Source organism: Elgaria multicarinata, chromosome 10, assembly GCF_023053635.1.
Source record: "Elgaria multicarinata webbii isolate HBS135686 ecotype San Diego chromosome 10, rElgMul1.1.pri, whole genome shotgun sequence".
Taxonomy (NCBI): Eukaryota; Metazoa; Chordata; class Lepidosauria; order Squamata; family Anguidae; genus Elgaria; species Elgaria multicarinata.
The window spans coordinates 46,741,085-46,767,895 of record NC_086180.1 but is presented as its reverse complement, the minus strand read 5'-3'; the positions used below and the strand labels follow the sequence as shown (position 1 = coordinate 46,767,895).

General features: G+C 40.9%; 1 protein-coding gene across 2 annotated transcripts in view; it reads right to left on the bottom strand.

The window, feature by feature from the left end:
• The window catches only part of HHIP (hedgehog interacting protein), a 101,515-nt gene that overhangs the window by 18,373 nt on the left and 56,331 nt on the right, over nt 1–26,811 (bottom strand). For both annotated transcript variants that reach the window (XM_063135597.1, XM_063135598.1), the window contains exons 5-8: nt 7,183–7,334; nt 5,056–5,229; nt 4,205–4,348; nt 2,170–2,291 (exon numbers count right to left, since the gene is read on the bottom strand). In XM_063135597.1, the coding sequence (XP_062991667.1) occupies nt 2,170–2,291; nt 4,205–4,348; nt 5,056–5,229; nt 7,183–7,334 (592 nt within the window). The remainder of the gene's footprint in view (nt 1–2,169; nt 2,292–4,204; nt 4,349–5,055; nt 5,230–7,182; nt 7,335–26,811) is intronic.

Below are 26,811 nucleotides of genomic sequence, written 5' to 3'. Positions count from 1 at the left end.
TTGATATGATTTGTTTGGGCATGAATTAGGACAATGGTTTCCTGTCTCACGGATGTTAACAGATTGAGCAATGCTTGGATGATGGTGCTACCACTAATAATCATTGTTCTGAATGGCCACTGTACTTTTAGAATCATAGAATCATAGAATAGTAGAGTTGGAAGGGGCCTACAAGGCCATCGAGTCCAACCCCCTGCTCGATGCAGGAATCCACCCTAAAGCATCCCTGACAGATGGTTGTCCAGCTGCCTCTTGAATGCCTTTAGTGTGGGAGAGCCAACAACCTCCCCAAGTAACTGGTTCCATTGTCGTACTGCTCTAACAGTCAGGAAGTTTTTCCTGATGTCACATATATTTTACATATATACATTTTACGTACATACATTTTTTATATATTTAAGCTTTAACTGAAATTTCAGTATCTAGTTTTTGTAATTCAATGCCATTTGACTCCACCATCTACAATTATTTCTCTCTCCACTTCAAGCATCCGATGAGGTAAATTCTAGTCTACAAATGTTTAAGCCACAATAAATTTGTTACGTCCTTAAGATGCCACAAGTCTTCCACGTTTTCCAGAATGTATCATTTTAAATGAATGCCACAGACAGAAGAGGGATTTTTTTTTGTTTTTTTGTTTTGCTAGACTCTAGCAAACTAGAGACTACTGTGCTTATTTTATTTTTGGGAAATGAATTTTGCATGTTAAACCATTAGGATGAGGAAAGCAATATTATGCAATTTGGTTTTTTTTAAAAAGTAAGCAACTGACCACAGGTCTTTAGACTAATTGGATTTTGGATGGTGATGATTTTACATCACTTTATTGTTTTGTCTAATTGACATTAGATTCAGTCAGAATTCCACTGAAACTGTGTCTTAATAAATCCTTTTTCAAACCACATCAATCCTTGGTATGACATTTATAAAGCACAAGCACAAATATGTGCCATACTTGTGAAATCCAGCACAGACATGCTGAAATTCTCTTGATTTCAAGAGACCTAAACACTTATAATTGACCACACTGGATTGTGGTCAATGCTGTAACATTTTAAAACTTATGAGTATAGGACTAGAATCCTTAAAAATGAAAAGAACTTCTTATGATCCACAAGGGTGTAGCATCCTACACAGAAATGTACCAGAACCTGTGGGCCTGGCCATAAATCTATGATGACTAAAATATTACTCAGCTCTCCATGCATGAGAAGTTGCTTTGAGCAATGGTACTGATGAGTTGAACAACTTCAGTATTAGGAGGTGAGATGCCAGTTACAGTCAGCTGTCTCCTCTGAATTATCCAAAGCTAAACTTAGCACAGCAGAATTGAGCTACCAATATAATGTAATGAGCTGGGGGTGCAATACAGGCAGTGACATTTTGTGAATTAATTGATTTGGTTAATTGAGAGGCAAAGCAATCCTATGGATGTCTGGTAGAGAGAAATAAGGCAAAGGAACTACCTCATCCAAGCCCTGTTAGACTCACATTGGCCGGGGCAAAAGGTACTCTACCTGCTTCCCCCCCTTTTTGCTATGACAGCTCCAGGGCTGGTATACTTCCCTCCCCACTCCACCCACCCTAGTTTTTGGGATATGCTGAAGGAACAAGGGGACACTGAATCCTGCAGATCCAAGGCCTTTCTCGATCCACCTCTGGCATGTCCACTTTTTTCTCTCTAATTCCACTGAAACTCCAAAGGCAGAGGATGATGAAGGAAGAGTCTGCCAGCAGAGAGGAATGTCTGCAATATCCTTTGGTCCCTGGAACATCCTCTCAGAGGCTATAGGATTCCACTCTAAATATTTTTGATCTATTGATTAACCAGAGAGCATATTTTTAAACACTAAATTATTTTTAATATGCCTCTTTTAAGATAGTGCCTGTTTTGACACATGTATGCATCATGTAAAAACAGTATGTCTTTTTCCTCCAGAAATACTTTTTAATCTGCAAGTGTATACAGTATAATTAAATGATTTATTAAACCCATTTAATTAATTAAGTTGCATTATATCAGGTGACAGCCCTATAAAATACTTTTTAGAATCGGCTGTTTACTCCCTTTCACGTGTAACACATCATATGTTTGTAATTACATATTCTGTAGTCTACACTTTCTATTAAGGTATCTACCCAATACATTGTGCATGATATAGAACTTACCATAATCTTTCCCCTTTATTATCTGAAGGATTCTTGCTGAGGACCTGTTCTTCCCATTGGAGTCTGAACAAAGGATTGTTAAATTAATATTTACATCTGTTGGATGGCGATCCACAGCACACCTGTGCAACAACAGTATGTTAAAGAAAAAGATGAGATGAAACAGCAAAACTTTTGATGCACGTTACTTCCATTTCTATACCAGAATAATCATGAAGCCTTAAGCCATGTAGGTTGTGGCACATGTAGGCAGCCATTTTGAATATTCAAGCCTGAATCGTGGCTTGTTGGATCATCTGAACTATGGCTTGTTGTGTCATCTGTGGCTTGTTGTGCCATCTGAGGGTGGATTGTTGGCATGGTTAACAAACCACCCACAATCTTAAAAGAGCCCATGAGTTCTGAGTGATCTATTACCATGCCAGAAACCCACCCTTGTTGGGTTCAGACGGCACAACAAGCTGCGGTCATGGCTTCAATATTCAAAAGTCACAATACTGTGGTGATTGTGTGAACCCAGTCAACGTTTTTCACCCTAAATCATTAATGTTCAAGTGCATGATAATGCTCATTCTTGTATGGGTTGTTCTAAATATAAATCTATATATACAATAATGGGCAATTAGTTTTAAATAGCAGTAAACTGTTTTCTGTTTTCACAGTATTAGAATATTCCTTGTCAGTGCAAATCAGATTGTGTGGTCCAAGGCAATACTGCTAAAAATGGAATCCCCACGGAAAATCACCCCCCTTGCTGAAGTAACATCCAGGAGTAATTACTATCAGCAGGACCAGTGAGGCAATTTTCTAGATGAAACTACCAGAAGCCACCAAGACATGGCCAAAGGGTCATGGAAATTCCCATTCATACCTTTAAGCACTGGGAGATGGCAGCAGAGGCAGAGGATATTGCAACTGTAGAAGTGCACAGTTACTGACTGGAGAGAACCTCTGCTGGTGTCAGCAGCCTGGGTGATGGTACCAGAATGCTTCCTGGTGAATAAAGGTATGGATGGGAATTCTCACCTCACCCCCCACTGCCTATTCAATAACCACCCAGCCGCTGGCAGTGGTTTCATCTGCCAAGCCACCTCACTAGCCAAATTCTTCCTCCCTGAAGTTACTTGTCTTTTAAAACAGAGCTCTGTTACATGTGTCATGTGTAGCCTCTTACATGTCACTAAAATCCGAGGGCAGTATCCAACGGCACCTCTGTGCTTCTGTTGGTTCCATTGGGCTCGTGGGATCTACTGCTTCAGAAACAGGGCTTTGGCAGTTCTAAACCTAACCCCAGAAATGAGTGGAAACGCTTGTTTCCTGGTCGGTACAAATCAGTGGCGCTCCCTTTTGGGAGCTCCATTGACCTGTTCCATTCTGGAAACGCAAGCTTCCACTCATTTTGATTTCCTTTCAGTAGCACCAAAGCCCTGCGGCTCAAGCAGTGGGTCTCTTGAGATATGGGAGCAATAGGATACTATCCCAAACAGTTGCAGCTTATAACTGTTGAAACGTAAGGGCTACCTGAATTTTTTTTTTAAGGTTACAAACCGACTCTTTAATAAACACATTTATTTTGAAAACTCCTAGACCAGAGTGCCTGTTTTCCTTTGCACAGAAATTCATATAGCTCCACATCTTGATGGTTATTGAGGGACCTGGGTCACCAAATGGTTTATCCAAGGCCAATGGCACAGTCTTGCTCAGATTTATGCCTTGGGATCTGAACCTGGATCCCCCTATCTCTATACTACTTCAGTGCACTGTAATCTGGGATAGACTGAGATCTAATGTATATTATACAGCATTTTGAAACAACTGTATAAATCTCATCCCCCAGTTGTAAAACCATGTTCCAAATATATATCAATAAATTGTCCGTGAAGAACAGAGATGGGTTACTCTCCTGTCCTCTCCTCCCTCCCCCTTCCTTAAAGGCATGGATGAAGGGCTTCTCTGAACACTGTATTTTTAAAAATTGTGTTAATCTTCGTGTTAGTTTCTGCTCATGATGATAAAAGAAATGTAAGCTACTTGCCTGCCTGGATTGTGGAGTCCATGGGCAAAAATCTCAGGAGGCTGATTGGTGCTGTTAAAGTGTGGGTTGCTTTGTGGTATGGAATAAGGCACGTGGCAGAAATCAGTGTCTACATCCAGGCGCAACACAGAACCTGTAAAATCACTGAGAAAGTTGGAGGATAACACAATTGATTTTTTTTTTAAAAAATGAATTTTACTTGTTCATTATACAGTACTGCAATAAATACAGAAAATCACCCAGCAGAGGGGAAGTCTCTGTTGGTTTAATGAAGCAGGTGTGTGTGTGTGTGTGTGTGTGTGTGTGTGTGTGCAATGGTAGATAGTGCTGGATAGCACTTTAAGGCTAAGGCTGCAATCATATACGCACTTACCTGAGAGTAAGTCCCCACTGAACTTCATGGGACTTACTTCCCAGTAGATGTGCACAGGATTGAACTGTGAGTGTCATTTTGAGGTTTACCTGTGATTTTGAAAAGTTTAAGAGACAGGAATCACACAAACAGGCATCTACAATTTTCACTGGACACTGCTCCAATGACTTGTTCTGTTTGGAAGAGAGGTATCTGGGCCAAGGGGACATGCCTTGTGGTAAACAGTAATGGGCAGTGAGCAGTATAATAATTGTACAAATAAAATGCATTAAGAACTTTTCCTAATTGTGCACAATATCATGCTTTTCTGTTTCATTCAATAAAATGCTCAGAAATGAATGGAAAGTTGTAGTAAGTGATATTTGCTCATGTGTTCAGTGATGGCAAATTAGGTTATTGGACAATTACACAGTACAATTATTTTAGATGGTGTAGGGAAGAAAAAAAGAAAAACCTTATCCACTGGTAATTATTGTACCTTAAACCATCCATCTCCTCCATATCATCTATAGTAATCATCCCATCGCCGAGGAATATGTATAAAAACCCATCGGGGCCAAATAGCAGCTGCCCCCCAAGGTGCTTCCTATGCAGCTCTGCGACTTCTAAAAAACCTCTTGCTGTTCTCAAGTCAACCTGGTGTGGATTTTTCCTATAACACAGAGGGGGTGGGGGAAGCAGAATTAACCCCTGAAACATATTTCCATTCAAATTATGTATAAAATTTTACTTCTGTTCCAGAAACATTCTTGCATTGCCTCAGTATAGGAGGGATAGAAGGTTTGTGAAAGGTTGTTGCCACAAATCAAGCTTTGTCCGAACTCCTCTTAAATAAGGCCTCAGCTAGACCTACCTGGTCTAGCATGACGGAGGGGTGAAAATCTCACGATATTTTTATTGCGAGATCTCCTCCTCCGTTTACACGTGGCGCGCAATGACCTCGGAGGAAGAGGACATTGCGGCTGCCATTTTGTGGTTTTTTTCTTAAAGGGGCAAAGAGCACGAATGCTCATGCGCAAAAGGTAAGGTTGTTGTTGTTTTTACACTTTTCCCTGCATCCCCCACCCCACCCCAATGGGCACAGAGCTCCTGAGGAGCTCTTTGCCCCGTGTGTGGGTCTCGGCTCCTCGCGAGTACTCGTGAGGAGCCAGGACAAAGCATGATGCCCGCACACACATTCTACGGTCTCGGGATCAGCCCAAGACCGCGGAAAAAGCAGGCTTAAAGGTGAGGGCGATATCCTGTGGCAAGGGAGGGATCCCCTATGTGTCATGTGAATGCACAGGGACGATGCTGGGGATCACCCCGGGATATTGCCGCGTCTAGCTATGGCCAAGGTGCATTGCAGACCATGCTAGCGGCCACTCAGGGCCAAATAGACATTACTTTAGATCTGTGTATAGCAGCTGAATCTTTTCTTTTTTACTCTAGTGTAGGTGCCAGCTTCCCCTCCCAATTTGCAGCAGAACCCTAGCATTGAGGGTGGGTGTGGGCTCTAGAGTAAAAATGAACAAAAGGCGAAGCTGCTAGACACAGATTTAAAGTAAAATCTGTTTTGGCGCTCATTTAGGCTAGGAAGCAATGATCTCACAGTGCACTCTGATTGTGGCAACAGTGTGTCTCCTGGACGTACCTCCATTTTTGTTGTTGTTGCTGATATATGTTGCTGCAACTCATGGGGTGACTTTGAGTCAGTCATCTCAGCCTAACCAACATTAGAGGATTGTTGTGAGGATAAAATGGGGCGGGGGAGAGAAATGTATATTTGGCCTGAGTTCCTTGGGGGAAGGCTGGGATATATGGGAAATAACTAAATATGAATACTTAATACAGCTATAGGTAGAGAGGGCATAAATTGAGAGGAGTCACTAAAGAATGATTAGAGAGAGTTTCCACAGAACCCCTCTGCTGAGGGATCTCATTAAAGAGCATACCATAATAGGATAAAACATCTTGAGGGATGCCACTAACTAGTTACATGTACTACAGTTGTAAACTTAGTGTGAGGCCAGCATTCCGGATTTCTCCCTGTCCAGCAACAGCTAGTGGGTATGGTCACTGCAAGGCATATAAGACTTGAGAAACAACTATAAAGGCAAAGTCTGTTTCTGTTGCTCAAATGTCACTGATTAGCTGGAGTAAGAGAGTAGTCACACACATACACACGGGCCCAAGTTAGCCAGACTTTATTGCAGATCCTCAGCCAATACACAACCTTTTAATTCCAAAAATAATGGTGTGTCAGATCTTTCCAAAGAGCCAGAAATTTGTATCATGGACACAAACTGTGTATTATTCAGCCATATATGTATGTGTGTACACACACACACGCACGCACACACAATCAATCTGAGATATACATGAAAATAAAGATAATTACAGAAGGGAGCAAGGTAGTGTTCTTGCTGCTGATCATCTCTTGACTGAAATTTATCACTGATGCTTTCTGACCACATCCAGATGTGCCCCCTATAATGTAAGGCATGCAGAAGGAGGAAAACAAGGTTTGGGGATTTTGAAAGATACCAAATGAATGAGATCAATATTTTAAAGCACATTGTACACTAGAACTTCTGGCAGAAAAGATACACAATAAGATTCATACCTGGACACGGTGTACTCTACGACCCTAAGAATATGGTCATGAGGCCCAATCGCCCATCGCTCTTGGTTGGTGGTAAAGGACACATACATCTTCCCATTTTTTTTGTAATTGGGATGGAATGCAAGGCTTAAGAGCCCTCTTTCATCTCCACCCTGCAGTCAAATGAAAACACAAAGAATTGTGAAGTTAATTATGTTCTTCATTGTGTTTAAGAGGGAACCCCCACCCCCGAAAGTTTCTTTCTTTCTCGAGAGTAATCTTTGCCCGGCTCCATTCTTCCTTCCTTTCTTCCTTTTCTGACTACAGCACAAAAAAGGATTATAAAACATTTCATCTGGATGGGGAGGAGGGATTGGTCATTGAGAGTTGGGACGGGACAATGGTTTTGTGGAGCTATCGGTACGCAAGCTCCCGTACTCCTCTTTCATGGACTGATTTCGGAGTGTAATCTCTGGGAAGCCATGAAGACAAGTTTAAGTGCTGCAGAGAATGCTTTGCTGGATTACTAGGGTGCTTGTTGTAGGCAGAAGGCAAATAAAAAAGATCTATAATTAGCAGTCACTTCAAATCCAAGTATCCAAGCCCTGAAACACAGTGCCAACTCCCACTGTCTTGGCAATATGTTTAGAAAACAGTTAAATTGCTTGTGTAATATGTAAACCTTTGTTTTACCCTGGAGGCAGCTACATCACTTGTCACAACGATGGTGGTCTGTTCATCATTGCTAGCATACTGTAGGTAATAAGCAGCCTCCAGTCTCACTGCATAAAAGCATCGTTTTGAATGGGGGCCTATAGTGCAAAGGTTTTTATTATTTCAAAAAAACAAAAATAGAAAATGCCCAAACATCTTTCTTTCATTATTTATGTATGCCACACAGTTATATGTTTAGCATCAATTTCATGTACTGTGACAATACAAATGCCAGCAACAGAATGCAGAAAAGAATGCCCCCCCCGAACCTCATGTTAAAAAAAAAGGAGAAAAAGAAAGGGGGATATTTCAGAGCCCTGAAGTACAAAAAGGAAAAGAAAAGAAGAAAAAATGGCGGGGGGAAGCACCCTCCGAACAGACTAGCATATGGATACAAACAAGATTTTCAACTTGGCCCTCCAAGTCCATAGACAGAGCAACTCAGAATTCTCCCCTCTCTCCCTTCCCAGGTGCCATGGAAAGCTTTTTAGTGACTTCCTCTCCCAGGGTTGCTGTCAAAACTTGGAAGAGGACAGAGAGGGAGGGAAGGGGTTGTGCTAGTGGGTGGGGAGGGGAAAGGATAGGGATCTGCTGGATCCACAAGACTCTCAGTTTGGAGCCCGCCATCTAGCAGTTGTCTTATCATGTTTGATTGCTCCCTTAGGGCATGTCTGCACCAACCCTATATCCCGGGGTAGTCCTTGGATCGTCCCTGTGCATCCAAATAATGCACAGGGGATCCCAGGGGCAATCCAGGACGACCAATGTCTTTCCCCGGGATATAGAGAACCACGGAAAACCCAATTTTTCCATGGGCCCGGGACCACCCTTGGAGCGCGAGCTGTGTGGCTGCTGCTCCCAGGTCTTCACGTTGTCCCCACGTGTAGCGGGGACCGTAAAATGGCCACAGAGCTGCACGGAGGCAGTCTGTGCCCATCCGGGGGGGGGAGGGGGCAGTAGGTTTGGGCTTCTTCTTTTTTTAAAAAAATACCTTTTTTGAGGAGGAACACAATTTCGCTCCTTCTCCCTCTTCAGAAAAAAAAAATGGCGGCTGTGACACCATCAAGACGCTGGGTGAGGATCACAGAAGCCAGTAAGTCTGCGATCCTCCCCCTCCCTTCCTCTACACCCTATGGTCTAGACACACCCCATTTCATACTTTGAGTAGAACTGTTGAAATAAATGAGACCAATGTTAGTTATGACTAACTGAAGTCTAAGTATGACTAGGAGGCTGCCTTCACGGTGCTGAGCTGGTGCCACTCTGTCGCCAAACCTTGGTGGTATCTCTGCTGTAGGATGGTGGCAAATAATCCCCACTGGGGGAGGCAGTGCAGGCCTTACAGTGGCCATTAGGCTCGCCAGACCTGACCCCCTCCTGCAGCTTCCAGCAACCACCGGGAAGTTGCCTTCTGCCCAGTAATGACCCGGGGCAGTGCTGGAGCGAGGACAAATGGTGGAAGAACTACACTGACCTCGCTTGGGCAGGAAAAGTCAGTGTAAGTCCGCAACTTTTCAGCTGTGGATTTTTGGCTCTTTACCCCGGAGGGGCTCTGAATCAGCGGCTGCATCAAATAACCGATGTGACACAGATTTGGAGCCACCCCAGGGCAAAGACAACATAGAGACAGACCCTAAGTCTGGGTCCATCCCTCTGCTTAGAAAATGATATGGTTGTGGACGTGGTGATTGTGTTTGTAACTGTACACTCTGGGAGGGTTCACATGAAATGCAAAACCATGGTTTAGTGCTACTTACATGAGCAGAAAGGAGCCTAAGCAAAACCTTGAGCTCATGTGATCTCCCTCCCCTCTGCTCCCATGTGGCAAAGAGGAGGAATAATAAACCAACATTCAGTTTCACTGAGACAGATGCCTGGCTTGTCTTAACATGTGAACCAGGAATCATGGTTAAAAATAAACACTTAGTCAAGTACTAAACAAGCCAACCTCAAGCCATGAGTTATGAAGCTGGCTTGGCTGGCAAACTAGAGCTTATTTTTAAACCACAATTCCAGGTTTGCATGTAAAATACAAGCCACAAATTGGCCAAAGTGAATCTGAATGTTGGTTTATTCAGATCACCCAGGGGAGGAGAGGGGGAAGTGTTCAAGACGGCACTTCGTGCAGGCTCCTTTCTGCTCATGCACTATTATTAAGTGTTACGTGTGAATGCAGCCATTATATATGAATACATTTACACTATTCTGTTTTGAGGTGCCCTCTTTTTAAATTTTTTGCACACAACAACAGAATGTAGGATCTCTTTTTGCCACACAGAAGTATACTGTCCCCATAACAAGGCTTAAAACACATTTTTCTGTGTTAAAACCAAAAGGGAAAAACTAAAGACTGTAGAGCGAGAAATTCTGCAATCATTTTGAGTAGAAAAATTTCAGCATAGAAACACATTATTTTCACTGATGGTACACTGCATCAGTTCTTCATTGTGGCCTTAATCTATCACAGAATCAAGGGAATTAAACATGTTTGATTGAAAATAATTTGATGCTTCCAGAACTGGCTGATCACCCCCTGGCTAAAGAAACATTTGGAGACTATGTTGCTTCCAGACTTCTCAAGAAACAAGTGAAATTCTGTTATTACTAAATTTGCCTTCTTAATAGTTTACAAAGTTTATTATAAAAAAGGGAAATCTGTTTTTTGACCATGTCTGCAGTTCAGTGCTAAAGTGGCATCTGAACAAGCAGATTGCAATGGTGAAGACGAGCAACTCCAGGAGAATCTTATCAGTGGGCCCCTGTTGGGCTGTGGGTCCTCAGCAGGTGACCAACCATGCCTACCACTGACATTAACCTGCTTTCCATGCATGTAGCAGTGGTTTCCCCTGTCCCACAACCCAATTTCCCCTCCTTATACTGCATTAGAAGCTACCATCACAGACCATTCCCAAATTTCCACTAAATGTTGGATGTAGCTTGTCTGACAGCATGGATGGCTGCTTTCAGACTCCCATAGCATTCCCTATTTGGTCCTTTGGAGTACTGCCACATTTCATTACACTGCACTTTCAATGGCCTCCTAAGTACTCCTCCAATTAGCAGCATCCAGGATGAAAGTCCTGATAAACTATCCATCCTCTTTCTCAATTCATAAACTAAACCTATCACGCAGCGATTTCCAAGTTGTTATGAGATGCTGATTTCAGATTGCCTAAAGAAAGAATTAACAAACACCCATTATCCTGAACTTAACATCTGAGTTCACTGTCACGTATTCCATTTGAACCCATATTTGTACATTATGTTTATACAAGACATACATTTCACTCATTCTTTGTGTTTTCTTGTGATCTCCAGCTCTGCTAATTTCAAGGAAAGGCTCCATGAAAACTACTGAAAGGCAAGAGCTGCTATTTATTTATTTATTTATTACATTTCTATACCGCCCAATAGCCGGAGCTCTCTGGGCGGTTCACAAAAGATCTCATTTGCATGAAAGTGCATTAATGCACACTTTTAACAACATGAGTGAATGAACTTTTAGTAACATGGGATAATAATGTAATGAGCATTGATAATTTAGCAAACCTTTTGATTTTAGCTTTTTATAACATCTGTTTAAAATAATGGGAAAATATGTCTTCCAGCAATTTTAATATGTGTAGCTTAACTTTCCTCTAGTGAAACTAACCCACCTATAAAGAATACAATCTGCATTTTCTCTACAGTCAATTCACAGTTCAAGCTTTTGACACGGTTGATCACGATCTTCTTTTGGATTCCCTTCATGACCTCGGATTTTGTGGCTCCGTCTATAACTGGTTTGCCTCCTATCTAGCGGGTCACTCTTTCAACGTGTTGGCTAATGGCAGTTCGTCTTCTTCTTATCCCCTTTCAGTAGGGGTTCCGCAAGGCTCGGAGCTTGGCCCGTTGTTGTTTTCTTTATACATGTTGCCCTTGGGTAATCTTATTCAATCTCATGGCCTCCAATATCATCTATATGCCGATGATACACAATTATATCTTTCATCTCCGGATCTTTCTCCTGATGTTCATGATCGTATCTCGGCATGTCTTTCAGATATCTCAGCTTGGCTGCTTCATCGTCGTTTGAAACTTAATATGGCAAAGACTGAATTGCTTGTTTTTCCTCCTAAACCTTCTCCTCATCTCTCATTCTCTCTTACTGTCAAAAATGTTACACTTACTCCAGTCAAGGAAGCTCGTAGTCTTGGCTTTATATTTGATTCCTCGCTCTCCTTTATTCCTCATATTGAGGCAGGAGCTAAATCCTGTTGTTTTTTCCTGTATAATATTGCCAGGTTTCGATCATTTTTGTCTTCTTCTGCCAAGACTCTTGTTCATGCATTGGTTATTTCTCGGTTGGACTACTGCAACCTTCTTCTCTCTGGCCTTCCTTCTTCTCACATCAGTTCATTGGTTTCTGTTCACCACTCTGCTGCTAAGATCATCTTCTTGGCTCGCCGCTCTGACCATGTTTCTCCACTTCTGAAATCTTTTCATTGGCTTCCAATTCACTCCAGAATCCAATATAAACTTCTCCTGTTGACCTACAAAGCTTTTCACTGTCTAGCTCCTTCCTATCTTTCCTCTCTCATCTCACACTATTGCCCCGCTCGTGCTCTTCGCTCCTCTAATGCCATGTTTCTCGCCTGCCCAAGGGTCTCTACTTCCCTTGCTCGGCTTCGTCCATTTTCTTCTGCTGCCCCTTACGCCTGGAACGCTCTTCCAGAACATTTGAGAACTACAAGTTCAACCGCAGCTTTTAAAACTCAGCTAAAAACTTTTCTTTTTCCTAAAGCTTTTAAAACTTGATTTTGTTCTGACTTTTATACTGTTAGTTATACTCTACCCTGTGCCTGTTTGGTGCATTCTCTTCCCCTTCTTATTGTTTTATTATGATTTCATTAGAATGTAAGCCTATGCGGCAGGGTCTTGCTATTTTATTGTTTTACTCTGTACAGCACCATGTACATTGATGGCGCTATATAAATAAATAATAATAATAATAATAAGCTGCTGTGTTGAGAAAATGAGCTGAGTGGATCCATGCAGTTGCTGCATCATGATCCCAACTCAAAATTCAACCTACGTGTGTCATGCTCCTGATGAACACTGAGGCCATAGCTAGACCTAAGGTTTATCCCTGGATCGTCCAGGGGTCAAACCTGTTCATCTAGGTGACACACAGGGGATCCAGTGCTCAGCCAGGGGCGAACCCTTGATGATCCCAGGATAAGCCTTAGGTCTAGCTGTGGCCTGAGTCTATTAATGTGACACTTTGAGCCCACAGCAGCTGCACATATTCACCAACAAGCTTATTGGGAAAATTGGCTGTTGACAATCAATTGCAAAGTCAGCATTTACATAAATAATGAAGGACTGATGAAAAATGGAAGCTGCGACAGGCTTTAAGTGTCATGTGAAGAGATCATGTCTTTTGGCTACGTTATTGTGGCCTGATAAATGTGAGTTGAGTTGCAGACGGGACCTTTGGAAAGCTGGGATGCAGGGAAGCCTGCGTTCATGCACAAAATGCTTCTGCACAGATAGCAGCAATCTATCATGCCTTGTGAGATGCCACTCAAAAGGATTCCCTGACTTTTGGGGGGAGCTTTTAGGGGGCACATGGGGCTGCTGCCAGAAAGTGAGGGGGAACAGCTGAAAAACTGATGCATTTTTGGAACACTACATGTAGAACTTTGGATCCTGGCCATTGTGAAGCCATCATATGCAATCATTTTGACCACATGATGAATTCTGCATAGATCCACTTGGGTCTGGATCCAGATTTAAACTGTTGCAACTGTACTGGCAGAAGTGGACTTTCCTGTGCCCTACTTCCCATGACAGCCCCTCCATTTCCCTGAAAATGATACCAGAGAGTCAGAAGAATCTGTTGAATGGGTGTGCTGTGGCATAGGTGGATCCTCAAAAATCAGGCAGAGGGACCTTCCATTAGTGGAGCCCTTCCTCTTGAGGAAGGCAGATGCTGGAGCCAACACATTCTTAACCAGCTTGGGTATCTTAATTTAATTTTTGTCTAGTCCATTTTAGACAATAGGTTTCCTGCAAGATTACTGTAGAGTAAGTGAGCTTTGGACTACAGCCTTTGAATCTTCAAGTACTTGCTACACAAGATCTTTGTATGGTCTGACCATTGACCACACTATTATACTGCTTGATATACTATGTTTTGTTAATCAATGCAGTCCTTCAAGCAGACTTCTACCATGTTCTGCAAGCTGGGCCATCCTTCAATTCAAATTAAAATAAAAAAAGTCAACCAGTATATTTCAAACAAGCCATTACAGATTCCATCACAGTTAAGAAAATAAACTGCAAAGATATGCCGAAACTGTTAAAAACAACAAACTGTGATGTATGTAAACGTATAGACTGCAAGACTTTGAAATCCATTGTGTATTAAAGCTTTTTTAAAGGGAAAAAGTTAAAAACTCTGTGTGTGTGTGTGTGTGTGTGTGTGCACGATGTCACGGCAATTTTGAGAGTGCTTATGTAAAATAAATCAGTGTATAGCCAACCATGGAATTGGTTACTAGCAAACAAGTTCATTCTGTTTCCCCATGACCAGTTTATATGGAAAATGGTGAGTGTCAGAACAGCAGCCATGATACTTGGTACATTACAATACAAAGATCACTGAATTATCTGTGGATATGCTGACATTGAAGATCACTCACAGATTATGAACAGACTGAAAATGGGATTAGTGGTTTAAACCCCTTGCATTGTTATTATGGTTCAGAAACATCTCCCCCCCCCCAGTACATTTACCTAAAACATTATGCTTTGGCAGCAACAACCTGAAATGTCTATCAAACAGTTGCTTAGAAACACTGATATTTGTTTGAGACATAGGAATTAAACAGTGATGCTCTTTTTGCCATTTATTAATAGGGATGAGTGAATCTGTCAGGAGCGCTGCGCCCATCGGGGCTAGGGTGGGGGAGCGGGGAAATCAAGGTGTGCTTTTTTTTAAAAAAAACAACTTACCTTGCAGCTTGTCCTCTCGTGCAGCTGGCCCTTTAAAAGTTTTTTTAAAAAATGGTGTGTGTGCAACGGCTCTCTTCTTGAGCTCATTGCAACTCGCGTGTAAACAAGGTCTCCCCTCTTCTCCCCTGGATTTTCACTTAGGTCTAGCAAAGGCCCATGTTTCTCTTTGTTGAAGTATGTGAAGGTACAAAGATACATCCACACAGTGTGGGCATATGCAAGTTTGATTTTAGAACTTTGGAGCAGTAACTTCATATTTCATTATCTTCAGGATATGGTAATAAAAGGGACTAGATATCATAGCCAGTGAAACCAAAGATGAACTAAAGACCTCTGCCCATTTTTCAAGTTGCAAAGTTGTTCCAGTCAGAATAATTGCCCATGTTCCAGGGAGATGTCAGGATTATGTGAATACATATGCACATTCTAATACTGCAGTGTTGGAGTGTAGTCATTGTTCTTAGTCCTTCTGGGTCTTGGACTGATATTGTGGCTTTTCTTACACTGGTGATCTCAGTTTGTTGTATCAGTCCTCAAGTAATTTACTCCTTCTTGGCCAATGCAATTCGTATGATACCATTAGCTGGCTAAACACATTTTATCACCTGGCTAGTGTCATATTGGTCAGCATGTCTGGTGACCCTCATTCACTTCTAATGGTCACTTATACACTCTCTGCTGTTATGGACACCAGGTTGTACTTTCTGTTGCTAAGAGGACCGTCCAACTGTTTCCTCTTTAATAGATAAGGACATAAGAAGAGCTGTCCTGGATCAGAACAAAGGCCTATCTAGTCCAGCATTCAGTTCTCACAGTGGTCAACCACATGCCCTAATGGGAAGCCGACAAGCAGGAGATGAACAAAATAGCATCCTCCCATTCATGTTTCCTATCAACTGGTATTGACAGAGGTTATGTGAGAGGGACTTTTGGAAGAACCAGAAAAACTGTGCAATGGATTGCCGTTTCCTCCTTGTCTCTTCTCCAGTTATAACCATGATGGAAATAATATATACATTTGTTGAAATCATTGTTAATGGCTTGTTACACCAATGTCAACTTTCTTCATATGGATTGATAACACTCTGTCAAGGTTCTGGGTGAGGGAATTCTTGATAATGTGGGTAAAAATTATGTTTCTGGTCAGTTTTTATTCTTGATTCTTTCCAGTTTCTGACAAATTATTAAATGTTTGACTGAAGCCCCTACAATACACAGTCTATGAGATATACCTTTGCTGGCAACCCCCTTCCCCTTCCAGGTTGAGAAGCTTAACTACTTACTTAAGGTTGATGGTTTTCCAAGGTAATTAGAAATGCTGCACATGACGCAGAAAGGTTATAAGCTCTTTAACTGTGAGTCTTTGACCTTTTGAAAGAAAACTGCCTTTGATGCTACTGTCTTTACGGACAAAATTCCAATTTTTCTTCTTTAGAGAAAATGATTAAGAATTATTCAGAAAGGAGCATGTTTGCTGTCCTAAGTACATTTCAGTATTAGTAGATTACTAGAGTAGCCCAGGACCAAATAAAAGCCTGCATATATATTATCCAATACTATATAATCCAAGCAAACTGCAGCAACCAGAACACAATGGGAGCACAAAAGGACTTGATACTCAATGTAAAGTCTCACATCAAATCCTTTGAGTGATGTTCTCAGCACACTTCCTTGGAAGTGAGTACAATTTAAATCAAAGGGATCTTTGTCTGAGCAATGTGTTTGTCAGCAGCCTCTTGAAAATGCTACTAGTTCATCTAAAATGTTGAGAAAGCATGTGTTTATAGAGATAACATCAAGAATGTACCATGGGTTATTATTGTTTGGTCAGGGGCCTTCATAGGAATCTCAGAGGGATTGCTCTACAAATGACATACATATGGACTTTGATAGGTTTGGCAGAGTCCAGAGAATCCTAATTTACTTCAGATATATATTTTGCTCTACATTAAAAATATGACAGCCAGAAACACTGTAAGCTGGGTAGAAGCTCCATGCTGCACACTTGAGGATCCGTTATAGTTTTCTCTCTGCCGTACATTGTCATGGCTTTCTCTCAGGATGGGAAAAACAGACTGTGTAACCAGAGTATAGCATTCACATTATGCACATTTTTCTGATGTGCATAATGTATAATGAGATTTGGGATTTTTTATTGCAGAATTCCAGTCTTCCCCATCTCCATGTACTCTTTTTCAGTAAGCCACATTGGAAATAGCATGTGCCTAGATAATTATCAGGTAGAATAATAAAATTACAGTCATTTTAATGCTCTAATACTTGTGTATTCAATTAGACTGATACATTCCTGTCTGGAATGTGAAGGTTAAAAAAAGCTGAAATCCTGAACACACTTACCTGGGAGTAAGTCCCATTGAACACAGTGAAATTTATTTTTGAGAAGTCATGAATAGGGTTGTGCTGTTAAAAACTGTAATCTTAAACACACTCTTTAGGTATTAACCTTTATTCAGCAGAGAGGGACTTACTTCTGTGTAAGTATATTTAGAATTATGCTGTAAGGAAATTTAATGCTGGGTAGGCAGAATAAAGAACTAGACAAGAATATCTTATAGGAATGAACACCAGTCACATGTCCATCTTCAACCAATCAGAAGTTAAGGAAGGAAGTAGCTAAGTGTTTATTTTTTGTATTTAAAACTGATATGCACATTTCTGAAAATGCTGTGTTCCAAAGACTGCAGATCTCTTCCTTCTTGAGCTGAAGTTTGCAACCACAAGCTTAAATTTAAGTATGCAATTCTGTCCTAAGAAAAATGCCTGAACAATTGTAAAATTTGTGCCACCATTTATTTATTTATTCATTATTTATTTAGAATATTTATATACCACTCCCCATTGAAAAATTTCGGAGCGGTGTACAAGGTAAAATGAAAATAAAAACAGCTAAAACAAAATTTAAAAGAAGCAATAACAGTAATCCAAGGCTGCATGTTAAAGAAAGGCTTCTTGGAATAAAGATGTTTTCATGAGGCGCCGAAAGGAGTACAAGGTTGGCGCCTGCCTGACCTCCAGAGGCAGGGAATTCCACAGGAGGGGCGCCATCACGCTGAAGGCTCTTCCCCTGGTGGATTCCGAATGGAGGATGGATCTAGGTGGAACCACCAGGAGCAGGCCCTCGGATGACCTCAGTGACCGGGCAGGTTGGTAAGGGAGAAGGCGCTCTCTCAGGTATCCTGGTCCCAAGTTGTTTAGGGCTTTGTACACAAGTACAAGAACCTTAAACCTGGCCCGGTAGCGAATAGGCAGCCAGTGCAGTTCCCTCAGCAGAGGAGTTACATGCTGGAAAGGGGCAGCTCCAGACAACAGTCGAGCTGCAGCATTCTGCACTAGCTCCAGCTTCCGGAGCAGCCCCACAAAGAGCGTGTTGCAGTAATCCAATCTTGAGGTTACCAATGCTTGTACCACCGTGGTCAAGCTATCCCTGTCCAGGAGAGGCCATAGTTGGCGAACCAACTGAAGATGGTAAAAGGCACTCCAAGCCGTGGCGGCTACTTGAGCCTCCAACGACAGAAATGGGTCTAAGAGTACCCCCAAACTACGAACCTGTTCTTTCACATGGTTCTCCCCTTTCCCTCCCCTTTATCCTGACAGCCATGCTATGAAGTGAGTTAAGCTGTGAGATTGTGACTGGCCTAGTGAACTTCATGGATGAGTGGAGGTTTGAACCTGGGTCTTTCTGGTCCTTGTCCAATACTCTACAGGGCATTGATGCTACACCACACTACATTGGCTGGCAACACTTGCAGAACTTCCTGCTTTGGACGTGTAAGATCATTTCCTCCTTACATTGTGCTAGAAACAGTTGTTTTTACAGCCCATACTAAATACTTGTGATGATGCCACAAGTCCTAGCACTGGGCACCTCTGTTTATTTCTGTGATCTAAAGGCAGGAAGCTATACTACAATGACTGCTGTCCCATTATTACACACACTCATCTTTTGATGCCAGGAACAAAAATTAAATAGAAATATGATACTGAAATAGTTGGGGGATTCTACCAACCAAAATATTGCTAATGATGAAAATGTTTGGCCAGAGTAAGGAATATATGATGTCTGACTTCTTGTTTCCATAAAGATTCTTTTATGGTCTGTAGCTAATATGGTGGTCATGCAGCTAAAGGCATTATCTTCACATCATTAGAATGAAACATAATACTGGAAATCCCTGACTTCATTGCTTGAGGTTTCGTTGCTATCTGGGATTATATATTTCCCATTGTAAATCGAAATAAGAACTTGTGCTGACCTTTATTAGAGCAAACATTAAACAATTTAGTAAGATTACTACTATGAAAGGGAACTTTTTAAAAAGTGTTTCAGACCACCAAGAAACAATCATAAATTTAAGGAAATATGAGGTTTCGACCATGTGACTTCCCCTGCCGAGTTATGCAATAGATTGTTGTGACTTAAAGGTCATACTTTTTAAAAAATAGCACATTTTAAAGAGATTTATAGAGTTTCTATTTACACAATGTTCCTATCAACAATTTAAAATGGTATACATTACTAAAATAACATATAAAATTTAGTTCCTTTGACCCCCCCACCCCTTGATAAAATGCAGAATACTAGGTCCATAGCAAATTATGTAATCTAGAGCAGTTATAAAGTCATATCTTTTAATGGACAAGCAAATAGTTATTAACGATCCAATTTTATTTACATAATCCTGGGAAAACGCCAGCATGTTTATATGTTACATTTTAAACTGGGAATGTATTTCTTTTCTTCTTCTTTTTTACAACCTACTCTATCAGTAAAGCCAAGGGTGGAAAAATCAATTTAGAATAACTGTTAAAATATCTTGCACCAATTAAACAAAAGCAATCTTGCATGACTTTGCTTCTGCACATGCAGTACTGCACAAATGACTATCATGGGCAGCTCTGGCAGGATCAATCAGGTTCAGGTTCAGGTTTTGGGGGACTCTATCATGGCCTCCCCCCCACCAGTGCTGTAACACTCCTCCCCACTTTGTTGGTGTCTGAGCCCCACCTCTTACTTGTTGGTAGGCAAGCTGCTTGCCAGTCCCATCACCCTGGGGGCTGTGCCAGGCAGAGTACTCCTTTAGAACCACTGCTTTTTGGCATACAGGATGGTTGACACCTTTTAGCCAAATAAGTTAGGGTCAATCCAGCCTTTCACCACATCAGCAAGGCAAAACACCCTCCAGATGTCTCAGACTACAACTCCCAGCAATCCCCTCTGCCAGCATCTGGAGGACATAAGATTGGGGAAGGCTACTGTAGGAGATCAAGGAGCTTATTGGGACCACACTATAAACGTGCATGTCTAGTTACATGATAATAATTGTTTTCATTATGAAACGTGGAGTCTGTAAATCAGGTTATTAATGTTAATGGTCAGTAACATTATATTGCATTTTCAAAGCTGGATCCGGGATCTTCTGATTGTATGCCCCCCCCCCCCCATGTAGCATTGCACATTAAAAAATAATAAACTGAGAAGTTTTGTGTAATAGGTGAAGAAACTGTAACAGTATAGAATAGGAGTTTATACTTCTGTTTGTTGTAAAACCACTGCTTCTGAAATTCTATCGAAAATAAAAATGGCATAATTTAAAACGTGACATTGTATTTGGAAACCATGTCTTGACACTGTCCAGCTTGCAAATAGGAATAACATGAACCTTGTTGACTAAATTTGGTCTTAATATACTGTTGATGTGATTAAATGAAAGTGTTTGTGTCTATGGGTCAGATTTTCTGCAATGTTTGTTTAAATTTGGTTTGAAATGATTGTTAAGTACAATTGAATGCTATTGATATGTAATGAAATGCTACACTGATGTGATAGTTGATTGTTGTAGACTTGTATTAGTATTGGATTGTAAATAGTTATTCTAGTAAAAACAAGTGTGTATAATTTTTGAATGATGATTTAATTCATTGGGTTTATTTTGTTTCTATGGTGGTCGCCTTTTGGGTTCCTTTTGTTCACAGCTTGCAAATAGGCCTATAGTGTAGCTTGGCTGGGGCAACAGTTACCCCATCCTAGTTATACTATATTTATTTATATTTTCATTTCATTTCATTTCATTTCATTTTTATACTGCCCAATAGTCGAAACTGGGCAGTTCACAAAAATTAAAACCATAAGTACAGCATAAAATATAGTAGGAAAGTTTAAAATCACAACCACAATACAAAAATACCGTGACAATGAAAGCGAGCAACAATGCAGAGATTTAAAGTATAGATTTAAAATGCAGATTTAAAATAGCAGAGTTAAAAGACTAGGATAGTAAATTGCTAAAATACTGGGAAAATAAAAGGGTCTTTACCAGGTGCTGGAAAGAGTGCAATGTAGGTGCCAGGCGAAGCTCTCTAGGGAGCTCATTCCACAGCCAGGGTGCCACAACAGAAAAGGCCCTCTTCCTAGTGTTCATCTGTGTCAAAGTGAGTATATGGAAGAGCGAAGGGGTGCACATTGGACTGGTCCCATCTCCAATCATTGAACAAAGCTAACATATGCACAGTTTGGTCAGAACAGTTGAGGACCCTGCATTTCTGGGCCACTGGCTGCATCGACGGAGCCTATGTGTGAATACAGTATGCACACCTGTAGTTTCTGTGCACAGGTTTGGGTGAACGTATGAAGGAGGGGGTGGTGAGTGCAGTCCTGCTTCTCCTCCATGTATTCATTTTTACACAGGTGAACATGTGAACACCCATCCATGGTTGTTGAAACAGGCAGGAGTAATGGACAGTTGTTCAGACACACGTTCCGACTTGAGATAAAATGCAGACAAACGCTTCACAAATATGTATTCATTGAAAATATTTACGCAATCTGTCTAACTTGGGTTCTTAGATAGCTCAAATCATATTTCACACACACACACACACACACGCGCACACACACACACACACAAACACGATTTGAGAAAGGAGCTCCATTAACTTAAAATCATGATTGAATATGGATAAACAAATGTCTTAGAGATTTAGAGAAACATATAAAGAAAAGCAACAGAAATTCGATTAAAGTATATAGAGATATATAGCATTATAATCATGTCCTAACATGTGGAATTTGAGTAAGGACAAAATGTTGAGAGATTTATGAAGTGGTTAATGCAGTTTTTTGACTAATATTTCTTGGGAGAACAACTTCTGCCTGGGATGGTTAGGAATTAGAATACGGCTACCTACATTTAGCAACCATAAAGTGGCTCAACAGATATCAGTTACAGTTTGACTGCTGTGCCTCAGAGTATTATGGAGAATTTGGCCTGGATTAACTATTGTGCTAACTGAGCTACACCAAGCTAGGTGACCTCCTTTCCTCAAGAACAAGAATTCACTGGTGAGTACAGAATTTCTGTACGCCTGCTATGGCATAATTTTCTTGGAGTTTCCTACTGTGTTCTTTGTCCAAAGCTGCTTTGCTATTTCTTACAGCTTAGATCAGTGTGGTTATTCCCTCATTGCAAGGCAGGGAAACTGTGGTCATGAATCCCAGCTATATGAACAGACAGAACAGCATGAAAAACAGAATACTGTCTGCACTAAAGAACATTTCAGTGGCAAGACATGTTGTGGACAAGAATGATAAAGAAACATAATGAAATATAGCCACATGCGCACAAGCTTCCTTCTCATATGAATACTAGCAGAGGAGAGAAAGTGTGTTTATCATAGAATCATAGAATAGTAGAGTTGGAAGGAGCCTATAAGACCATTGAGTCCAAGGTGGATTCCTATTCAATTTAAGGTGGATTCCTATTCAATGCAGGAATCCACCTTAAAGCATCCCTGACAGATGGTTGTCCAGCTGCCTCTCGAACGCCTCTAGTATGGGAGAGCCCACGACCTCCCTAGGTAATTGGTTCCATTATAGTACTGCTCTAACAGAAAGTTTTTCCTGATGTCCAGATGGAATCTGGCTTCCTATAACTCAAGCACATTATTCCGTGTCCTGCACTCTGGGATGATTGAGACGAGATCCTGGCCCTCCTGTGTGTGACAACCTTTCAAGTATTTGAAGAGTGCTATCATGTCTCCCCTCAGTCTTCTTTTCTCCGGGCTAAGCATGCCCAGTTCTTGAGTCATAGGGCTTTGTTTCTAGACCCTGATCATCCTCGTTTAGTGGGGGAGGTATGTATAGTATTTTCAGTATAGCACTCTCTCCTCTTTGATTTAGCCTTGTATGGAAGGCAAGGCAAAGGACTTGCAAAATGTTCAGTTGGCTACTGCTAAAACTGTAAATGGGTATTTTGGGGATAATACTAGCTCAGCTAGTTATGGGTTATACATACTTAGGAACGCCAGAGTGCCAAGCAGTTGTATTTTGATCAAACGACTGTCACTCAATGGTAGAGCACATGCTTTGCATGCAAAAAGTCCCAGGTTTGATAATTTGCATTTCCAGGTTGAGCTGGAGCATAAGAACATAAAAAGAGCCATCCTGGATCAGACCAAGGATCCATCTAGTCCAGAATTCTTATCACACAGTGGCCAACCAGCTGTTGACCAGGAATCCATAACCAGGCACGACTGCAACAGCACTTTCCTGCCCATGTTTCCCAGCAGCTGGTGCTAGAAACCTTGGAAAGCCACTGATATAGGTAACAAAACGGTCCCTTAGAGGTTCTCTATATTAGAAAACCCCCACATCCTTATTGGGTCTTGGATTTTTTCACATTCAAAACGGGCTCCTTCAGACAGTGACCAAGTGATTTTCAATTGAAAAGGGAATGCCATTGAAAAGAATAGGCTGTAATGAAACAGCGTCATCTAGTGGCAGAATAAATCCCATCATAAATAGATGCTGGATTATCTCTGTGTTATAAGAACACAGGATTACTGGGAGGAACCACAGGAGACGTCCTGGCTGTTGATGACGTCATGAAATCGACCCACAAACTTCCACGAGTGGCTAGTCATAAACATGCTATAAATTGCTTGTATAGAGACTCAGTGAAGCGCATTTTCTCTGAGTAACCATAATAACTCAAGCCATTTTCAGCAAGCATAGTCCAGCAATATCTAACAATTAAATTTAGCCTGAAACCATTTGTGGGTTTGTATAGGCAATGCAAATAATATTGAAGGACAAACTATAGAAGACATCAGAGACTAGATTCTTGATGGTTAGTGTTGTGTCCTTATTAATTATTTTCAAGATAAGGACCAGGAGTCAGGCTTGGAGCTTTGATTATACTTCTTTATTAAGAAGCTTCTGGAACCAAACTGAAAAACACTAAAAGGGGCTTGCCTGGAAACTGCTTCCTGGCAGCCCTGAACAATCACAACAGGAGCAACTGATAGTAAGCACAGCCAATCAATCCATCAATCACCATAACAAATACATTACAGGTAGTATCAAGTGCTGGTGCAGTACTAGCACTACTGATATTGCACTAGCCTTGGTTTACACTAGAGCAACGTCATTAGCACTAGTCTTGTGCCAGCATTGGATATTACCTCACCTGATGTTGCCCCCCTACCCCACTTCTTCTGAATGCAGCCATGGAAGGCTGCAAATTAGATTAGAGCAGGGAGAAGTTGTGAGCCAAGTGCCTCTTCACAGATGAATCTGTTCTTATGCTGAGACTGTTCTCTGGATGTCTCCTTTATTGGAGGTATGCTATGCAATTGCAAGGGAGAAGCCTTTCTCTGCAGGAGTTACCCCTTGGTTAAGAAATGCTCTCCCTAAAGAAGCTTGCTTGGCACCTATATGGCAATCCTTTTGCTGCCAGGAGAAAACTAAATGTTATAAATAAATAAATAAATACCCCCCTCAGGTACTATCTCTCCCCACGCCACTCCCTTTCCCCCTGTGAGTGGTAAAGCAGCCGGGAGGCATCTTTATCAGGAAAAATGGCCTAGGGAAAAGGGTTAAGTACCCTCCCCACTTGCCATAGCTCTAACGTGGACACTCCCAAGCTGCATTTCAGTTAAACATACAGACAAGAGTGTTAATTTATCTCCAATATCTCATCTTTTTAGTTCTTTAGTTTAGATCATTTCCAATTTTTCATGACAAGTAATGTAACTATATGTTGAAATTGGGTTACGTTAAATCCAATGACAAGAATAAATGAGCTGGTGGTATTAGTGGTGGGGGGGGTTGTATAAATAATTTTCACAACAAATGTTAAAAATGGATAACAGGCTCAGGATTTTCAAGGCTGTTTCCCTTTATAACAGTCTAGAGTTTCAGAGAGAGAGAGTTTCAGAGAGAGAGAGAGAGAGAGAGAGAGAGAGAGAGAGAGAGCACTAATAAAAGTCAGCCATCATTATGATGTCATTCTTCTAATTTCCCCTGAAATAAACTAGCAAGTACAAATAATATTTGTAATGTGTGACATCATCAATGTATCTTTCCATTGCTCAAACGTTGTGTTATATTTAGCAATGTTTCCTGTTTGTTGTAAAGAACACCTTCTGAGTGGAATGGATTCCATTAAAAAAATCTGTGTTATGTTAAGCCATCTTTGTTAAAACATACATACACTCACCAGGCTAGGAACGATACAGATCCAATGCAACAATTTATGAAAACTTAATCATGTGTTACAAATTAAAGACTTTGTCCTGCTTTAAAGTAATCCATAGCTACAGAAAGAAAACAGGGTCCAGATAATATGAATAACACTCATTTCCTAGGAAATGCATCATCTTGATTAGCAAAACTTAATTTCCCATACACAACACTTGATCACAAATTATGGGCCTAACTGCTAAATATAAATATAATCAAACTTATATTAGAAGCATGCTCTATCTATATCAAGAAATCTGTTGAGAAGCCATGATTGTTTGAGAATAGGGGAGGACAGATGGATTTCCAGTCCATGTCAATTTCACATATGATCATTCATAAAACTGTTCCAATCCATTTTTCATCAATCTCCAATTCTTTTAAACACACACACACACACACACACACACACACAGACATTTGTACCCATTTCCCCCTAAAGTACCCTAAAATTGGGGGGGGGGAAATGTCTTTTAGTCCAAAATAACATTTTTTGTACACATTTTAACCAAAATATGCTTTTCTATGCATTTTGGTATGTTTTTGAACCAAAAGCTACAGCACAAAATTCACAGAAAAATGAAAATTGAAGAATAACTGAGTTTTAATCTGAGTAGTAGTATGGGACGCATTTCCTTAGAAAGGAGGATTGATTGAAATCTTCAAGAATACATACTTGAGAACAGGTGTTTGGAAAAGTGAAACTGCCTGATTTTGTCGAATCTTGAATGAGGAGTGAAAACTTCAGGTCTCTGTCTCTGTGTAACATCTTATGGTGTCCATTTATAAATATCTATCTCTGGAAAATCACAGTTTTATCTTGATATTAATTTTAATAACCTTGTATGGTCAATTCTTCTCAGCTACTTCAGCTCTTTATGTTGAAGATGACCAGTTGTCATTCAGAACTCTTGGCCCTTACATAGAGTGATAGCGTAATGCTGTGCCGAAGATTGCCCCCTATTTTCGGGAACCTTTTCTCGCCCTGTGAAAAAGCATGGTTTTTTCTGCCTCTTTCACAGGGAGGGGGAGAATTTCAGAAAATTTTCCTCCTTGGGTTAGGGGACAGTGTTTCCACATAGCCTTTTAAGTGTAGGCAGTTGTTGAGAGGTTTTCTTTCATTTTTTTTAAAAAAAACCTGGCACTTTGAGGAGCCTGAATGCCTATTGGAGGCCATGTGACCTCACTCTCTCCAATAGGTATTCAGGAAGAACTCCTGGGCACCTACAAGTGCTGGCGTGTTTTTAAAAAATAAAAAATAAAATAAAGACTCCCTCAACAAACGCCTACACTTAAAAGGCTATGTGGAAACCCTCCCCCACGCCCCAAGGAGAACATTCACCAAAATTCTCACCTCTCCCAGCTTCTTCTTTTTTTTTTTGTTACAGAGTCTGCAT